Genomic DNA, 18,972 nt, shown 5'->3' with positions numbered 1-18,972 from the left:
CCTGTGAGTACAAATCTCTTTCCTTCTTCTCCATTAAACCATTCCAAATTTCTAATGTTTCTTCAGTGATTTATTCGAAAAAGATCTAAAAACCTACAGGTACCAGTGTTCAATAAATGCTTGGTAAACCTCACTCTGCATTTTATGTGCATCATCTCATTTAATCCTACTGCCAACCTTATCAGCAGGGATATTATCTCATTTTAGAGATAGGCAATTAAGGCTTAGAGGAGGTTAGAAGACCCTCCACAATGAGGCAGAGGAGCACATGAACCCCGATAGCACCAATTCCAGTGTCTGATACTAACCACATACCAGCTCTATTCAGGGTACCCTGGAGCCTGCCCACTGACACAAGGCCCACATCCAGCCCTGACCCGCAACCTGAATGGCCTTCATCCCCCTCCTGATCCATGTGCAGCAAAGACACAGGGCATCTGAAAACAGCTTCCAGCAAAATTCTAGGGGTGACCTCTCTGCGCGGGACTCATCTCTGCATGCCCATTGCTCACCGCCAGGGAAAAAGCTATCCCCCACCCCTCTTCCCAGAGAGGGAGCTGCTGCAGGGCCCACTCACAAGGGGTCTCTGCCCCCCAGGTTCCCTGTAAATATACCTACGGAATGGGTGAGATAGATGCTCGAGTCATCTGTTAGCTATTTTCTTTACAAGAGTCATCATTATGTTACACCACTTCCAGTTCTTATTGGAACAGGCTTATTAGAACACCATTAGTCAAGGGGGGCAGAGGCTAACCCAGGCTAAAAAGCTTCGGTGAGCAAGGAACAGTAAGACTTGTGTTTCCTAAGGCACAAGTGGGTGTCTGATTGACCCCATGGGTGAAAGCCGCTCAAGTTTATCTCTGTATCCAGTGTCGCCTATCACAGCGCTGGGACACAGCATGTAAGAAGGTCGGGAACTGGGGCTGGCCCCGTGGCCGAGTGGTTAAGTTCGCACACTCCGCTGCAGGCGGCCCAGTGTTTCATTGGTTCGAATCCTGGGCGCGGACATGGCACTGCTCATCAAACCACGCTGAGGCAGCGTCCCACATGCCACAACTAGAAGGACTCACAACAAAGAATATACAACTATGTACAGGGGGGCTTTGGGGAGAAAAAGGAAAAAAATAAAATCTTTAAAAAAAAAAAAACGAAGGTCGGGAACCAACCGCAGGATGTTTGGAAGGATTTCATTTTATTCCTACCGTCAACTACTCTTTAAAGTGCTAGGATAAAAATTAAAGAGATGAGCCACTATTCCATGCAGGACACCAACTCTTTGTTTCCTTTTTATCTATTTTGTCTAAATCTCTTTTCCAGCCAGGATCTGTTTTGTTTTACACTCCATGTGTTCTACACCAGACCTAGGAAAGTGGGAATGATGGCATGTGATGAACACACTTCAACGCCATGGACCAGAGCCATCAGACCAGAAAAATAAGCCAAAGGAGGACACTGGGGAAGTTATTTAACTTTATGAGTCCATTTTTCCATCTGTAATATGGAGGGTAATGGGTTGTGGGTACCTACCTCACAGGGTCTTTCTGAGGATGAAATAAAATGATGCACCTACACCTCCAACCCACAGAGTGGACTGGATATATAAGATACTTACATATATAACATGTAAATATATATATAATAACGGTCCTTTGGAAGGCTGTGTGAGAGTTCAGAGGGGACACTGCCTCGGGAGAAAAGACTTTTCTATTTTGGTAACAAATAGTATGAGCTCGGAGTCAGGTGCTGGGTTCAAATCTCAGTTCCACACTTAGAATCTGAGTAACTTCTGGCCTTCATGTAGCTCTTTCATAATCTGTCCCTTTTACAAAAAAAAAAGAAAGGTCTACCCAATGAAAATGGAGGTCTTCATTGCCTATGTACAGACATAAAATCTATGTACAGACATAAAGCACCCTAAGTGTAGGGCACCCAGTAAAACTCAATAAATAGTATTTCCTTTCCTTTTAAGCTCCTTAGTCTATAGTCCAACACGTAACTGCCTTACACACTCTCTCTCATCAAATATTTTTACAGAGAGGCAAGCGCAGAAAGAACCACATAACAGATAAATGTCAACAGAATTCCCAATTAAAATTCTTTAGTTATGATCATTTAATCCAGTGTAGCTGGGTAACATATTTGTAAACCAAATCCTAATTTTCTTAATAAATCATTGAAATGAAATGGATGTGACAGCCCACAATCAGCTGAACTGGGCTGTTAGTTAGAGGCACAAGGGAATGGCTAGCTGCTGCAGCTTTTCAGAAACAGAAAGTATACTGAACAGTGAACACTGATAGATACATTTCAAAGTGTTTGGACATCTGGAACACCTTGTGATACAATTGTCTATTAAATTCACTTATCTCCAGGAGTTTCCAAGTGGACAAAATCGTTTCTGGGATTTGGGGCTTTATACAATTTGATCTGGGTGGATCTAGTGGAACAAAAATAATGTCTCCCAAAAACCTGGAAACAATTTTGTTAACTTAAGGGTCACAGAAAAACTCCTTCTTTTTAAAAACAAGCTCACTCTTGGTTAGCAATCTGAAGTTTCGATGGCTGACAAGACAGGCCTTTTGATCTCAACGCATCCTCTGAATGGATACATATCAAGAGCCTACAGTGAACACGGCAATCAACCTAGTGCCAGGGACACAGCCCTGAAGAGGACAGATGTGCTCCCTCTCGGGGAAACAGACAAGCAACAGCTCTTCCTTGGTTATTCGGTCACAGCTGTGATAAACGACATGCAGGAGGAAAACCAGAGTGAATGTCTCAGGGTACCAGACCTAGTGTGTGAGGTCAGAGAGGGCTTCCCGGAAGCAGTGATGCTTGAGCTGGGATGAGAAGGATAGAAAGGCTATCTAGTGACGAGAAAACCCTAAGTGCTGACAGAAAGGTGGAGAGCAGGAGGAGAGAGCTGGAAAACCTGCAGGTTATCTAATGATGAGTAGCTGGAAAGACTATTCCAAGTAGAGAAAAGAGAAAGTGCAAAGGCCCAGGGGCAGGATGGAGCAAAGGGGCATATTCAAGAAACTACCAGACACCAGTGAAACTCGGACAAGAGAACAAAGGGGAGAAGAATACAGGCAGGTGGAAGCTGGCAGCATACAGAGCCCACTGGGCCTTATAGCCACTCAAGAGAAACTGGTAGGCATAGCAGAGTTTAAGAAGGAAGAGTGCTATCAGATTTACATTTCTTAGAGATCATTCCAGGTCCTATGTACAGAACAACTTGAAGGGAAGCAAGAAGATACGTAGAGGGAGCAGTTGTGGTCAGGCAAGACACGATGGTGACTGAGACCAAGGCTGATTTTGTCCTCCAGGGGACATTTGGCAGTGCCTAGAGATATGTGTGATTGTCCCAACTTGGAGAGTGCTACTGGCATTTCGTAGGCAGAGGCCAGGGATGCTGCTAAACATCCTACGATGCACAGAACACTCTCCCCTCAACACAACACAACCAAGAATTATCCAACCCAAAATGTTAAGAGTGCTGAGGTCGGGAAATCCTAGTTTGGAGCATGGCGATCACTGGATGCGGCTGGAGAGCAGTAAATAGAATCAAGAAGTGTTTAGAAGGTAAAATCAAGAGGATTCAACGACAGACTGGATGTGGGGGTAAAAAAGCAGAAGGTATCAAGGATGAATCTCAAGTTTCTCAACAATTCCAAGTGAAGTTACGCCCAGAACCTTCCCTTTCTCAGAAAGCCAAAGAAGTTTTTGCTCTGGAATGCTTTTGCTCCAAGAATCAATTGGGTCAGTCAGTCCGGGAAACTGAGGCTGGGAGCCAAACTCTTTAACTTACTCAAGCATAGCATCACCAAGTCTGCTGCAGCCCAGATGCGGCCTCAGGTGGGTTAAACATGCCTTTTGAGGCTGTAGTTACCTCTCACAACTGCTGGGCTGGGTTTAGAACTTTGCCCTGGTCTTTCTTAAAGCGCTTAGGAAGGGATGTTTAGATGATGATCAGTAAAATCATAACTATATGGAGGAAACCAATGTAAGTTTGTCTGTGTCTGTACTTGAGCCTAAACTCTTTGTCTAGCTGAGTAGCTACTCCAAGTGTGATAGGTGGGCCAGCATCACCTGGGACCTTGTTAGAAACACAGAATCTGAGGCCCAATGCCAGCCCTAATGGATCAGACAGAATCTCTAGGGCTAAGAGTCAGGAATCTGCGTTTTAACAGGGTCTCCAGCTGATTCCAATCACGTGGAGGTTTGAGAAGCCCTGACCCAGCTCACATTTTAGAACAGGAGAAACAACGCCTATCTAGGCAAGACTTACAAATCTGAAACGCTCAGCTGGTGCCAAAAATCCAAAACCTAAGATCCTTTCAACAACGCCACATCATTTTACGGACAAGGTCTAGGCCTTGAAGGGCTGGTATCGGAAATCTTCCGAGTGTTTATCTACTTCAGCTTGTAAAAGAGATGTAAACATCGGACTCATAAAAAAAATAAAAGTGTTGTGCATGAGTTTCCAAGCGATATAAATCCTTCTGCCTCTTGGAAGAGAAAAAACAGTACCCAGCGGGAACGGAGAGTCAGCCCAATGAAATAAACAAGTTCTTAAAACAGCTCGCAGTGGGAGGGGTTTTTCTGGCTGATGCAGGAACAGCAAAAGTTTTCAGCCAGGGCCACTGAGGGTTAACTTCGGAGCAAGCAAAGCAAGCTTCCCTAAGGCCTCAGCTGAGGCCAGCCAGGGTCTGAGGCCAGAAAAAGGAACCAGCAGGCTTTCAGGCCAGGCCGTTCTTGGCTGTCCTCAGGCAAGCACTGAGGTGCATAAAAGTCCCGAGCGGCACTCTAGCTCCAGAAGGAAACTTTCTCTGTAAGCTCAAAAAAGCAACAACTTGTCCCTAAGCTTAATCCCTTGATTATCCTACCCGCTCACCAACAGAGCTTTACAAACATCCACAGTTTTGATTCAAGTATCATATTTTTGATTCTGAGAGTTTACCCAAACACTCCAGAAAGAAAACAGAAAGGCAAGGAGAAATAATAAACTAGCTTAACAATGAATGATATATAAACTCAGGGGAGTGAATGGCTTATTTATAAATAAGCGTCACTTAAAACTATGCAGGAAGTCCAGATGACAGCATAAACAGGAGACACTTGGGAACTCCTTCCCCCAAACCCGGCGCCGGCTTGAACACCAAGCTTTGCCCTCTGTTTTGGTGATTCGCAGGCTCACACCAGTCTTTTGTACGCCTGTGCGGTCCGGGTGAGCCTCAGAGCTGTAAATATTTGCCCTTCGCCCAGAGCCGCCAGCTGCTGAGGCTGCAGCTGACAGACAGGCTGGGGGCCAGGAAGGGGTGGGGGTGGGGAGGGGGGAGTCGGAAAACTTGCAGGCCTGGTGTGCAAGTATGGAAGAGGGGGTTGGGAGAGGCATAGCAGATGCAGGGCACTGGGGGCCCCCAGGCAAATATGTTCTTCTCTGCTGAGCCATATGGAGCAGGCAACCATGGAGCGGCAGCCACACAGCCCACATGCCTCCCCAGTTGTTGAAAATGTGGCCTCTGCAATCAGGGAAACCCTGGTCCTCAACAGAGGATTCTGCCCCCCGCAGAAAACAGTAGACAATATCTGGAGACATTTTTGCTTATCACAACTTTTGTGGAGGGAATGCTACTGGCATCTAGTGGGTAGAGGCAAACGATGCTGCTAAATATCCTACAACGCACAGGACAGCCCTACAACAAAGAATCACGGGCCCCAAAGTTTCTGTATGTCCCAAGGTTGAGAACTCTGAGGCAGAACCTGAATCCCCACTCTGTCCCGAGTCGCTGTTTGCCTTTAGACAAATTCTATGACCTCTCTGAGGCTGCTTCCTCATCTCAAAGGATTAAATAATGCATATAGAGTGCTTGCCACAGTTGCCAGGACGTAGTCAACACTCAATAAATGGTACTTGTGGTTACACAGAGAGGCAACACAGTAGTGGTTAAGAGCTTGGCCTGGAGACATGGGAATATATGGGTTCAGAACCCAACTCTGGCTCCTAAAAGCCATGACCCACGCGTGACTGCCCTGACTGAGCTTCAGTTTCATCTACAAAATGAGGTCACACCCCCCCTTACTTGACTGAAAGGCAAACGACCAAGAAGCACATAGCCTAGAGGCCTTAGAGCAGAGTAAGCCTTCACTAGCGCTGGCTGTATAATCATACCAGCGACAGGGACGAGGGGGTGGCACAGGGGAAGAAGTGAAAGATAATCGCACGCAACACTTGCTGGGCATTTACTCTGCGCCAGGCAGAGCGCCAGGTCCTTTTCATGTGGTCTCTCCCTGAGGGCTGGCAACAACCTGTTTTACATTTAGGAAAACCGAGGCACCTGGAAGTTAAGCTACAAGGTGACCCAACTAATTAGCAGACAGCTCAGATTCTAAAACGGTTCTAACTCCAGAGGACTCACTCTCAATGATTACTTTATTGGTGGTGACGGTTCCTTTAATTCTCTCTGGAATCCCCAGATGAACAACTCAGAGGGTGCCTGGCTGTGTTTTATCCCATGTGTTACATCTCTAGGGACCACAGTTTCCAACTTTAGAGAGGTTAAACAGCTTGCTCAAGGTCAGCCAGCTAGCTGGCAGCAAAGCGCACATCTGAATCCAGCTTTTACTCCAGGGGCCTGTCTTCTGGCATCTTTCTTATTCTACTCTGGCTGTGGGTTCCTTTTATTCTTTCTGGAATTCCTGAGGATGCAGGGATACAGCTCGCCCTGCGTGTCAAGATCTCATCCTGGATGCCACGTGTATAGGGACGTTTTCCAACCTGAGGAGAGATTAAGTGACTGCCCCCTAGATCACCTAGCTGGGCTGAGCAGCAATGCCTCTGAACACAGTTCCGATGCTGAAGCCGCACTCTTCATTCTTACTCTAGGCTGGTTTTGGGTTCCTTTTAGTCTTTCCAGAACCCCTGAAGCTACATTTTACACTGTGCATCTAATCTGTAGGGGCCACAGTTTCCAAACTTAGACTGACTCAGCGACCTGTTCACGGTGATACAGCGGGCCAGCAGTGGACGAAGAGGGAGGCAGGGATGCTGCTGGGGAGCTCCTGGCATCCCAGCGCTCAAGGGGACGGGGAGGGGCCCTGGGCACCCAGGGGTCCCGGCAGGGGTTCGGGGCGGGCGGCAGGCGCCTACCTTGCCGCCTGGCGGCGCGGCCACGCAGCGGCTGAGCGAGTCGAGGCGCGCGCTGTACTCGGTGAACTTCTTTTGGTAGCGCAGAGCGGTCATCTGCAGCTCCAGCTGCGCCGCGGCCAGCTGCGCCACGAGCGACTTCTCGCGCTTGCCGGCGCGCAGCGCCTCCTTCTTGAGCGCCTTGTGCAGCGCGCTCAGGCGGGCCTGCAGCGCGCTGTTGTGCGCCCGTAGGGCCCGCGCGCAGCAGTGGCCGCCCGCGCGCTGCTCGCCGTGCGTCAGGGGCAGCCCGCAGCCCTCCTGGCAGTGGCCCACGGGCCGCGCGTCGCACGCGTCGCGCATGTGCGCCTCCACGTCGCGCCGCAGCAGCACCTGGCCGCAGCCCGCGTGGCGGCAGCGCGCGGGCGCGAAGTCGCAGCGCTCGAGGTGCTCGGACAGCTGCTGCAGCTTGACCACCCGGCCGCAGCCGCGCGCCGCGTACGCGCACTTGATGTCCAGCTTGAGGATGAGGCGCTTGAGCGGCAGGACGTGGTTGAGCTCCTTGGCCGACAGGCGACCACGGCAGCGCGCCGGGCAGCTGCCCTCCTGCACCACCCAGGGCAGCACGCAGCCGGCGCAGAAGACGTGGCCGCACGGCGTGGTCAGCGGGTCCTCCAGGACCTTGTGGCACAGCGCGCACTTCAAGTCCGGGTCCACGTCGCCGTCGAAGCGGTCCAGCTCGAAGCCCATGGTGGCGGCCGGGGCCCGGGGTCGCCACCGGGCGGCCGGCCGCCCCCTCCCTCCCTCCTGCGAGGCAGCCCAGACGCGCCGGCTGCGCCGCCCGTCCGCTCGCTCGCTCTCCCCGGACTGAGCCTAATTGCTTCAGACTTCCTCGGAAAATGCCCGAGGAACAGGACTCCTCCAGCCGTATTTTCGCGAGCGCATGCGCACGCACATCCTGCCTCGGCGACCTCCCGCCCACCCCTTGCAAAAGGGAGGAGGCCGGGAGGCAGAGGCGACTGGGGAGACCCGGAGGCTGGCCGAGGGGACCAGCCCGTCCAGGACGCCAGCCTGAGCCCACTTCTCCGGGGACTCCTCTGCTCTTTTGCGATTTTCGCTATAGGAGACAAAACGCGAGCCAAGAAAAGCACACTGAGTTGAAGCCGAGGCTGCTGCTGTCGCCCAGACGAGTTCTCCTGGAGCGCCTTCCGGGACAGATCGCGACTTTTTACTCCCCCTCCCGCTCCCTCTTTTGGTGGCTGATTGCAGAGAATGAAAAATATCTTGGGCCGCGCTATCTCAGCACTTACGGTCTTTATTTATTTATTTTATTCCAGGGAAAGTCACAGAGCCTGCGGGACGCTCCTGCAACTGCAGTGTGACCAGAGGCTCTGCGGACCCCAGGGTTTGGCAGCCCGAGGTTTCGAGGACCGGAGGGTGAATCTACTGGGGCTTATTTTCGGGGACGAGAGCTGCTCGCCTGCTGTCGGGGTGGGCGAGGCTGGCGTGCTGGCTCCGTCCACTTCACCTAACGCCTCTGAAGTGTCTGCCTTGCAGTGTGGCAGGCGTTGTGTTCTAAATCGGTCCCTATAAAATCATCAGTACAATGTTGTGAGAGAGTTAGTTCCATTTAAAAACTTTTTCCCCGTTACAGAAGTACCGCTGGTCGTACCGTGTTAAAAACTGCACAACTATCGAACTTGTGGAGAAGTTCCCCATAATCCTCCGCGATCATGTGAACCGCTTTCCTTCAGTTGTGTTTTTTCCTATCTGTATATTTTGTTATATTTCTATTTTGAGATTGGGGAAACTCAGGCTGGGAGAAGGCAAAAAAAAACATTGTCCTGTAGGGTCCCATAGAGCAGTGTTTCTTAAGTTTTAATGTGGATGTGGATTCTGATCCAGTGGGTCTGGGTAGGGGGTGGGGGGAGCGGGGCATGAGAATCTCCATGTTGAAAGAGCTCCTAAGTGATGCTAATGCTGCCGGTGGTCAGTGGATTTCCACTTGATTGGAAAGTGGCCACCCATAAATCTGGACTTTTTCCTTCTACTCTGGGGTAGCTTTTCAAAGCAGTATAGTGAGCCTGACTGAGGGGATTTCAGCAACACTCCTGAGTGTTGAAAGAATTATTTGGGATTCCAACCTACATGATAAGTTCATAGCATCATCCATGGATTTTTGTTGTTGTTCTAAGGCTGTAGACTTTACTATGAAACATGCTGGCAGTGTTGGTAGAAGGAACTCAAGCTATGGAATTCTCATTTGGAACCCACTGCCAATTTCTGAATCGTGAAGTGGAAAAGTTGGATCTCTGTGTTTAGTGTGGCTCTGGGGCCTGGAAAGTGGGATTACAGCATCCATTTTGTCTAATTGCTTTTACTTCTCTCCCTTCTGTAGCTGCTAAGCCCGGTGACCTTCACTATTTAACAGCTTCATCAGAGTGAAAGGATTGCCTTGATGTCCATAAGGATTACTTGTTTTGAACTGACCTTTAAAAGGTTGACACTAACGAGATTTTTCAGTGCATTGTTGAGGTCATTGGACAGTGTTCTTTAATCACTGTTGGTGGCATTTGTTGCCTATTTGTGGTAGAGACTTTCTTTTAATTGCTTTAATCAATTAGTGCATTTCTTTGATAGTACGTGGGGTGGAATATAATTGGCCTTTGTTCAGATGAGCATGTGCCAGGAATCCTCCATCAGTATATTTATTAAGCTGCTCACAGGTTCTCAGATAATGGGTAAGAAACAAATTCTTTCAACAAAGGTGTGTGGGCCTGTCAGTTTCACAGGGTGGGCTAGTGTCAACAGGGTGATAATCTTCAAACTGGTTTTGAAAAACAGGGAAAGCTCGTCATACACCGCAAGTGGGAAATTAGTGCTTACTTTGGGTGCACACTTCTCTTAAGAGCGGTCCCACCCCCGTAGTAGACTGAGAGGTTGTTGATGAAGTGCCACAGCTGAGGCCACCGAGAAGCTGGAGCCTACTGTGGATCAGCCTCTTTAGGCAAAAGGAAAGTCTGTCTGAGCCACTCCTCGTTGGTTAATTTTACTATTGAAATTCTTGGAGATCAGGGGGGAAAAAAACCCTCCTAGAATGTCAGAGTTGTGGGACCTTCTGAATTTAATAGGGGAGCTGAGAACCAGAAAGTTTAAAAAAAAGAAACCTTTCAGAGCAAGGTTTCTTAACCTTGGCATTACTGACATTTTCAGCCAAATAATTCTTTGAAGTGGGGCTTGTCCTGTGCATTGTAGGATGTTTAGCAGCATCTCTGGTTGCTACCTACTATATGCCAGTGGCAACCGCCAACCCTAGTTGTGACAACCAGACATTTCCAACATCCCTTGGGGACAGAATTGCCCCACTTTGACAACTACGGGTTTAGGGCAACCTTTGGTTCATTGCTAAAGTCAGGCCATGCTAGTAGCCTACATCTTCTGCTGCCTGTGGAATGACCTGGAGAATGCAGCACAGTGAGAGTGGGTGTTAAATTGAAAACTGAGGCGCCACACTAAGAAACATGAATCCAAACCATAGGAAGGTGACTGTTCGGTATGGCAGGCCGTCTGAGAAAAGTAGCTGGTTTTTCTGACATGAATTAGATACGATTACTCAACCATTTCAGAGCATCTGAGTGTTTATAAACACATGCTTCCTTGTGGACACGTGGGTGGGTCACATTGCAAATGATTCTTAGAGCTTCCACCACCTCTGCCATCACCCTTTCCTTTTACAGTCCACTTCTGCACTTTCTAACCAAAATGTGGTCCCAAGCCTAACAGAAATGCTATATTCACCATTACTCTGATTTTAAGTTCTTCTTACTGTCCTTTCCATCAGACTGTTTAATCAGAAGATGACAATGTTTGCCATTTTTTAAGCTGGTCCTGGGTGCCAAGCATTGTGCTCACCACTTGACCTTCATTATTTCCTTAATCTTCGCAGCGCGTCAAGAGGTAGATGTATTGTTAGCCTCAACTTACAGATGAAGAAACTGAGGTTTTCAGAGGTTATGTAAGATATCAAAATGGCGGTCAAGAATGTCGACAGGATTCCAGACCCCTCACTCTTCACCTCTGAGAGCATTGTGCTGCCTCCTCCATGACCCCTAACTCAGGAGTTATCTCCTTACAAGTGATGCAGATAATCACCCCCTCCTCCTCCTTTACTCATCTCCCTTCTCCTGTATCAATCCTCAGCCTCCCCTTGGCTTTGGATAATTTGTGGGTATAATACTAGAAACAGGAAAAAAGTCAAGGTTTTTTCCCTTTTTTGGTGGCTTCCCGGGCTTAAATATTTGTACTCCACTGGCTGAAATAGAACCATAGAATTAGATTAATAAGCACCTTTTTAAAAAGAAACAAATGGAAGTACTTCCAGAGAGTAATAAACTGTATCGTTCACCCCCAAACAAGTGTGAAACATCTCAGTCAGATCGCTTGCCTCCTAGCATCACCAGTGTCAGCCATTCTGAGGGCCGGGAGGTTCATTTGGGCTTGGGTGGGGAGAAGAATAGGTAATTTTTGAACCTGGAGACTTTGGAGGACTTGGCTAAGTCAGGAGGAGCCATCACAGTGGGGACATTGCACAGAGAACAGGAAGAGTTGGGAAAATGCTTCCTACAAATTTGTGCAAAAGTCTGGTGCTGCACGTTGCTGAGGCCTCCTTTCCTGTCCCTCCAGGTGGGAGTAGCTTCCGTAGCACCGTCTGTGTCCCCTTGTGTGACATTTGTCATACCTGAAATGTCTTAATTTATTCAGTAATTATTTATTTAGTAGCTACCACATGCTAGGAAGGTGCGTTCTGGCCCTCGGGCTCCGGGGCTGAACAGGTGGGCAATGCTGCCTTAGTGAGCCCTCATTCCAGGGTGAGGAGAGGCGAGTGTCAGTAAACAGGTGCTGTAGTGAGATAACGAGGGGATGTGACAAGTTCTCTAAAGCAGTGCCATCCAAGTGTGACCAGGGAGGTTGGGCATAACATGAGAGCTTGTTGGAAATGCACCATCTCAGGCTTTACCCTGAACCTCCCGAGTTAGAATCCGCATCTTCACAATCCCCGAGTGATTCGTGTGCACTTAAAGTTTGAGAAGCGCTGCTGTAAAGACTGTGGAACAAGCAGACGTGCTGGAGAGCAGTTAGAGGGGCCCATTCCAAACAGGGGAGTCTGAGGAGAGGAATTATGAGTTGTTGCTTAAAGGATGAGAACAAGCCAGCAATAGTCGGCAGGAGGACATTCCAGGCAGAAGCAACAGAAAGTGTTGCGGTCCAGAGGGAGTCAAGCACTAGCTTTATTTAAGTTAGACTGAGCATGCCTAGAACTTGAAACGGGGAGAAAAGGGGAAAACAGAATCGAATAAGGGGAGAGAAGTAGGCAGGAGCCAGACATCCAGGGGCTTGCAGGGCATACCTAGTAAGGAGTTTGAACTGATTTAAGGGTGCTGGATGGTACTCAAGGGTTTTGGGCAGCCGAAGCGCACAGCTTGATCAATGTCTAGTTCTCACCCAGCGTCTATTCCACAGTAGGGACATCATGACCACATTAAATCTCGCATATTTAACACTCAGTAGAGACTTAATACACGTTAAGCATATAACTGCTGCCTCTCCCTGCTCCATTTAAGTTCCTGCTTCTAGGCTGCTAAGCTCAGGTTGATGCTACCAGCAGGAGGTGTCTGTATCACAGTATGGGTTAAATAAATATGGCTGTGTGGCCTATCTAGAGTATATGTCATCGTTTAGAACTTTGTTCCCGTAACACAATCTATTCTGAATTCTGGGCAGCCCACTCCCATAGGAATAGCTGGATCACTGTCTGGTTGTGAATTGGCAGGCCTTGTACAGAAAAATGTTTGTGTGTGTGGCAAGTATGATTCTAAAGACCTGTGACATTGTAGACATTTGGAGCTAGAAGAGAAGTTCTCTTTCATTCCACAAATACGTACTGAACCACTATCATCTAAGGAAAGTAGAAGGTAAGAATGTGAAAAAAGACACAGGACCTAGGCTAGCTCTTACCTTTCGAGAGCTTACAGGGTCCCAAGGTTGCCAATTAGTCCTAATTAAAAATAGTCCTAATATAAAAACAAATGTGTTAAGTATCTTATCCAGTCCAAATGACTCATTGTCAGATGAGGAAATGAAAGCTCAAAGAAGCTAGAAGAATTTCTAAATACGTATGATGAAACATAGTGTAGTTGTGGACACTCAGATACCCCTGCAGCCTAGTACAGTGGAGAAAGGATTGGACTAAGTGTCAGGAGATCTGCATTACACTGTTCACTGAGTGATTTTATATAAATATGATTGTGTGTGTGTATGCAATCTGATTAGTGCAGGCAGGCCTCAGATTCTCTTAGACCTAATTCTGAAGAATTTTTTTTATCACTCTTGTCCTGCTGTAGACGTCCATGTGGTCCTTCTGCCTCATGGCTCTACCCTACTGTAAGTCCGCTCTTCAGGGTCCTCTCCATTCCGTCAGTGGAGGGGGGAAAAGAATGGAAGATTGCCCGTGGAAGGTGTTTGTGAACCAGGCCTGGGAAGGGCGTTCGTTACTTTCATTCACGTTCTACTGGCTATAACTCAGTCACAGGGCCACACTGATCGTATCACCACTGGTATAGTGGCTTCCAAGTCCTCAAGGACTCAGGATTCTTTTATCTTACTGCTCTGTTGTCTATCGGGACTGGCCTCTATGCTCACTTCATGGACCGAGATGTTCACTGCAGAGCCAACCATTCCAGGCAGAAAAATGGAGGAAGGAGGGAAAGGCCAAAAATTACTGCCCCTACCGTAGTCTACCTTCTTTAGGAGCTTTCATGGAAGCCTATTCAACTATTTTCTCTTATCTCAACAGCAACCCGTACATGCAAGGAAGAGGATTTGTGAAATATAGTCTTTTATGGAGGCACATTGCTTCCTGGAATATTAAAAGGTTCTACCATGAGATATCACGTCGTATCCATCAGGATGGCTAATGTCAAAAAGACAGACAATAACAGGGGTTGACGAGGATGTGGCGAAATTGGAACCCTCATTCATTGCTGGCAGGATTGTAAAGTGGGACAGCCACTTTGGAAAACAGTTCCTCAGAATGTTAAACATTGGGTAACCATATGACCCAGCAATTCCAGTCATGTATACCCAAGAGAACTGAAAACATATGTCCACACAAAAGCTTGTACATGAATGTTCACAGCAACATTATTCATGATAACCAAAAAGTTTAAACCGTCCAAACATCCATCAACTGATGAACGTATAAACAAAATGTGGTATATCCATGCGGTAGAATCTCATTCACCATAAAAAGGAATGGAGTACGGATTCCTACTGTAACATGGGTTGACATTGAAAAAATTATCCTGAGTGAAAGAAGCCAAACACAGAATGCCACATATTGTATGATTTGGTTTATCTGGAATCTTTACAGACAGAAATTAGACTGGGGGAAGTAGGGAGTAACTGCTAATGGATATGGGATTTCTTTTTGAGGTGGTGAAAATGTTCTAAAATTAATCATGCTGATGGTTGTATACCTCTGAATATAGTAAAAAGCTACTGAATGGTACACTTTAAAGGGTGAGTTTCATGGTATGTGAATTATGTCTCAATAAAGCTGTTATAAAAACACAAGAATATTAATAGGTTTCTGTTAATAAGGATGAAGGGAATGATGGATGTTAGATACACAGGTAGCACTCTGCATGTGTCCATATATGTGCATAAGCTTTTTTTTCAAAATTATGTCTGTAACACTGGTGTTTATTTTCTTGTTCTTGCCAAAGGCTATATTATTAAAAAATTATTGACTTGAATTGCATTAAAACTCTTTTTGCCTGCAAGTTTCTGACACTCAATTCAAAATGACTCAGGCATTAAAAAAAAAAAAAAGGACTAGGCCATATCCTTGAAAAGTTTAGGAGGTAACAATAACTTCAGGCATGGCTGAATCCAGGTGTGCACATGAACACATTAAGAATCTGCTCTGCTTTCCTCTGGCTTGGTTTCCTTCTCAGGCAGGCTCTCCCCACATGGTGACACAGACAGACCCTACAGTCCACATTTGCATCTCACAAGCTTGTCAACCCCAGCAGAAAGAGCATCCTTTTCCTAAGAGTTCTAATACACATCCGAGGCATGATTCTTGGCCGGCCTTTTGTCATCTGCCCATTCCTGAACCAGGGACTGAGGACAACTTCACTCAGACCTCAAGAAAGGTTGGAGAGGGAATGGTTTCCCAAAGAGATGCCAGATAGGGAAAAAATATACCCCGCCTACAGTCTTATTGCAGAAGGCATCGCTAATACTAAAGGGGAAAGATGCATTACGGGTAAAATATATGTATTCCAATTGTCTTGGAATAAGTTGCAAAAATGCTCATCACCCTCCCTCACCATTATCAGTTATACCTTGACTTGAAGCAATCATCTGTGAAGGAAAAACAGACACAAGTAACAATGCAATATAATGCTCTTTTTAATAAACACATTCAAAATGACTTTGGTGCAACAATAAACCCTCTTCCTTCAGCTAAATCACATGAAGGTACAGTTTCTAAAGTTGAATTTAAACTTTTAAAGTTTAAAAGATACCTGTCATGTTGGTCACTGCTGGACCCCCAGGACCTAGGGCAGTGGACACTCACAGTGGACACTCATTGAACATGTTGATTGGTTGTGTAACTTACCCAAATATTTACTGCTCCAAACACATTTTTCAGGTTTCTAAAACCTCAGAGACCCTTGATTATTCCTAAGAAGAAAAAAAGCAAGGAATGCAATTTGAAGAGCGAGACCTCTGATCACATGGAATCCCCATCAGAAAGAAGATGGCTCCATCGTTACAGATTATGGCAAGGGATAAAATTATAAAATCATAAAAAGAAATATTCGTAAATAAAAAACAGAATCTCAGCACCGATTTCATTCATAAATGGGACATTTTTAATTTGGAAGAGCTGCTTTTCCAATATATAAGCTTCACTTTCTGGCATGTTCTTTAAAGTCAGCAAGCTCTTTAAACCCTTGCAGCTCAGGCCTATGATCTAGGAACTCATTAATTTTAATTTTTCTCCTGGCACCTTCTCCTTCACTCTCATTTACTCCGTAAAATTATGATAATAATAATCCATGCTTACCTAACATACAGTAATAATTGCTAATTAACTAATTTTTATATGTAGAAACCCCTGAAGACTTTACTCAGGAGCTAAATAGTCTTCTTTTAGGCTGGTGGGGAAGATACAACTTTCTGTTTGCAGGTGTGATGGCTCACGCCTCAATGCTGTCCGCTCCACTGGGGTGCAAGATTGTAAACTGCTTCTGTGTATTATCCATTGCAGATTGATTTGACAGGCAAAACCCTGCAGCATGATATCCCTTTCTCTTGTCACCTCGGGCCTCAAGTAGCCAGAACTGGGGTCCACGTTTCACCCATGGAGGCCTCTGTACAGCAAAATATACAGCACTTTGGCACTGGCATCAACAGGCCGGCGTCTGAGCTCAAATGATGGAGAGTTGGGGCTCTCAGACTAGTGATTTCCAGAGTGTCCCCTCTCCCCTATAATATATAACATATAATTGCTTTCATTTAAATACCATTTGATTGTATTAAAAAAGAGGCTCGCCCATTGTTTGGGGTTTCTTTCTTGCCTTTTTATCATTTCTACAATCAAAGAATATCTTCTTTTCTTCTGGGAGGGCTTCAGGCAAAACATTTTTGAGATGTCAGCCAACCAAGGGAAATGTGACATCACCGTTCTTTGAAATCTTGTCCTGAAACTGTGGTTTTGGTACCCAGATCAAGCAAGCACTTGGCAATGAAAAAGGCAAAACAAAACATTAACGAAAATAGTCCGACAATGGTATGGTGTTTCTAGGATAATCGTTTGTTATATTTTAACAAACAAAAGTCACTTTAAACTTTCATTCTATTTTCATCACTGTACAGGAACAGACATGAAACATTTCACAAAGCTGGCCATGAGCTTCTTTTCACGGGGGCAAAAAGCAATCATGGAAAAAACTTCAGCAATGGTAACATTTTTCTGCACAGGTAAAATGGAAAATATGTCCAAATGCTGGCTTACTCTCTGTAATTTTGGCAAATAGCACACTCCATCTTGACAGAATATAAAGAGCCTTAGAAGTGGAATCCAGAAAGATGAAAGGATTTTGAGGACAGTGAGTCAGTTTGTCATTGGTGGGAATCTTTGTAGTAACTTATAATTTATCTGTGGGTTGTGTAAGCTTAAAGATGAAGATAAAGCTGGAATCGGAGAGCCCATACTGGTTTTCTTCCTATTCCAGAACTACAAAGTTTCTGATGGTTCTTTAAATTGTAGGAGATAAGTGAAAGTGTATTTCTAATAGGTGTTTTGTTTTGCTTTTTCCAGAAGGGCAGTAACCGACTAGCCAGGGTGGGGACTACCCAGCTTGTAAATGGAGTTGGTGGAGTGACGGTCCAAGAATTGCACACAACTCCAGACAGAAGCAAAATCTTAGGAGTGCCTTTGAGGAAACGTCAAAAGAAGTTCCCCATTTCACACTTTAATTGGGAACGGTGCATTTTCTTCTCTGTGTAGAAATCCTCCCTTCTGCCCAGAAAAGAGGGGACTCCTGACCTTTTCATTTTGGAGTAGTTGATAAAAATTTATTGAATTGAACAAATAATATATACATATAAATTTAAGAGTTACACTGACCCTATGTCATTGAATAACACTAGTCTATTCTTTAAAAAGAAGTTCATCAAAGAAACAATACATATAATCGTGCTTTATATTGGGGTTTGGCAAACTTTGTCTGTAAAGAACCAGATAGTAAATATTTCTGACTTTGCAGGCCCCGTTGTCTCTGTCATAACTACTCCGTTCTAATGTTGTAGCATAAAAGCCGCCATAGGCGATATGTAAACGAATGGCTGTGGCTGTGTTTCAATAAAACTTTGTTTGCAAAAGAGCTGGATTTTGGCCACGGGCCTTAGTTTGCCAACCCCTGTCATACATGAACACACTGCCTTTTGGGAGAGACGAAATCAACTAAACTTGAACCTATTAAGACCATCATAATGAGACAGAGTGATATGGGCTGCATAATAAATAGATGCTCCATAAATGATAACACTTTGAACAAAGGGCATAGTAGAGCATTATGAACTCGGGAGTGAGAAAAACCTACGTTCCAATCCTGGTTCTGCTATATATTGGCTGTACGACCTTTGTGAGTCCCTCGTTTTACCTCAGTTTCCTCATTTGTAAAAGGGAGATGCCGTTAGTGCCTCTTTCACAGAGTCGATGTAGATTAAATGGGATCGTATTTAAATTAGGACACCCATGGAAAGTGCTGGGCACATACTGAGCTGAATAACCTTAAGACTGAATTAATGGCTGTAAGGAGGGCAAGCATTCTAGTGGCCTGGCATTGCTATGCTTCCTGAAGTGATCGCCTACAAACGAGGCCCAGATTCTCTTCCCTAGAGCCTTGGAATTCAAGGATCCTAATGCGTGTGAAAACAGACTATGGATATGGAGCAACAGATGGAGTGATACTGAAAAGCAATTTGCTGGCAAACTTCACCAGAAAGGAATTAGAGGAAGAAGAGACTATATCAGAACTACATATTAGTCATCTCCCTCTTGGAGTTATTTGTTATTCTGTTGAATTAGCCAGTTAGTCACTATAACAATTTTGACAACCCAAAAAACAAAGGAAGATACGAAGAATGTGATGTCCTCTCTCTTTAGAAAAAATGATGCCAATAGTCCTTTGGCCAATTGCTTGAAAGTGAATTACTAGATAGCATTGTCTCTCAAGGTGAAATCCGTCCACCATACTAAGTGTAAAAAC

At 45.8% G+C, this 18,972-nt stretch overlaps 1 protein-coding gene across 1 annotated transcript in view; it reads right to left on the bottom strand.

The window, feature by feature from the left end:
- PDZRN3 (PDZ domain containing ring finger 3) overlaps positions 1-15,206 on the bottom strand; it is a 234,540-nt gene extending 219,334 nt beyond the window's left edge. The window contains exon 1 of the mRNA XM_014731454.3: positions 7,154-15,206. Coding sequence (XP_014586940.3) covers positions 7,154-7,876 — 723 coding nt within the window. The 5' untranslated portion in view covers positions 7,877-15,206. The remainder of the gene's footprint in view (positions 1-7,153) is intronic.
- Between the last annotated feature and the right edge of the window lie 3,766 nt (positions 15,207-18,972).

The sequence above is a fragment of the Equus caballus genome, chromosome 16, assembly GCF_041296265.1.
Source record: "Equus caballus isolate H_3958 breed thoroughbred chromosome 16, TB-T2T, whole genome shotgun sequence".
Taxonomy (NCBI): Eukaryota; Metazoa; Chordata; class Mammalia; order Perissodactyla; family Equidae; genus Equus; species Equus caballus.
The sequence above is the reverse complement of the archived record's forward strand: the minus strand, read 5'-3'. Positions and strand labels throughout refer to the sequence as shown.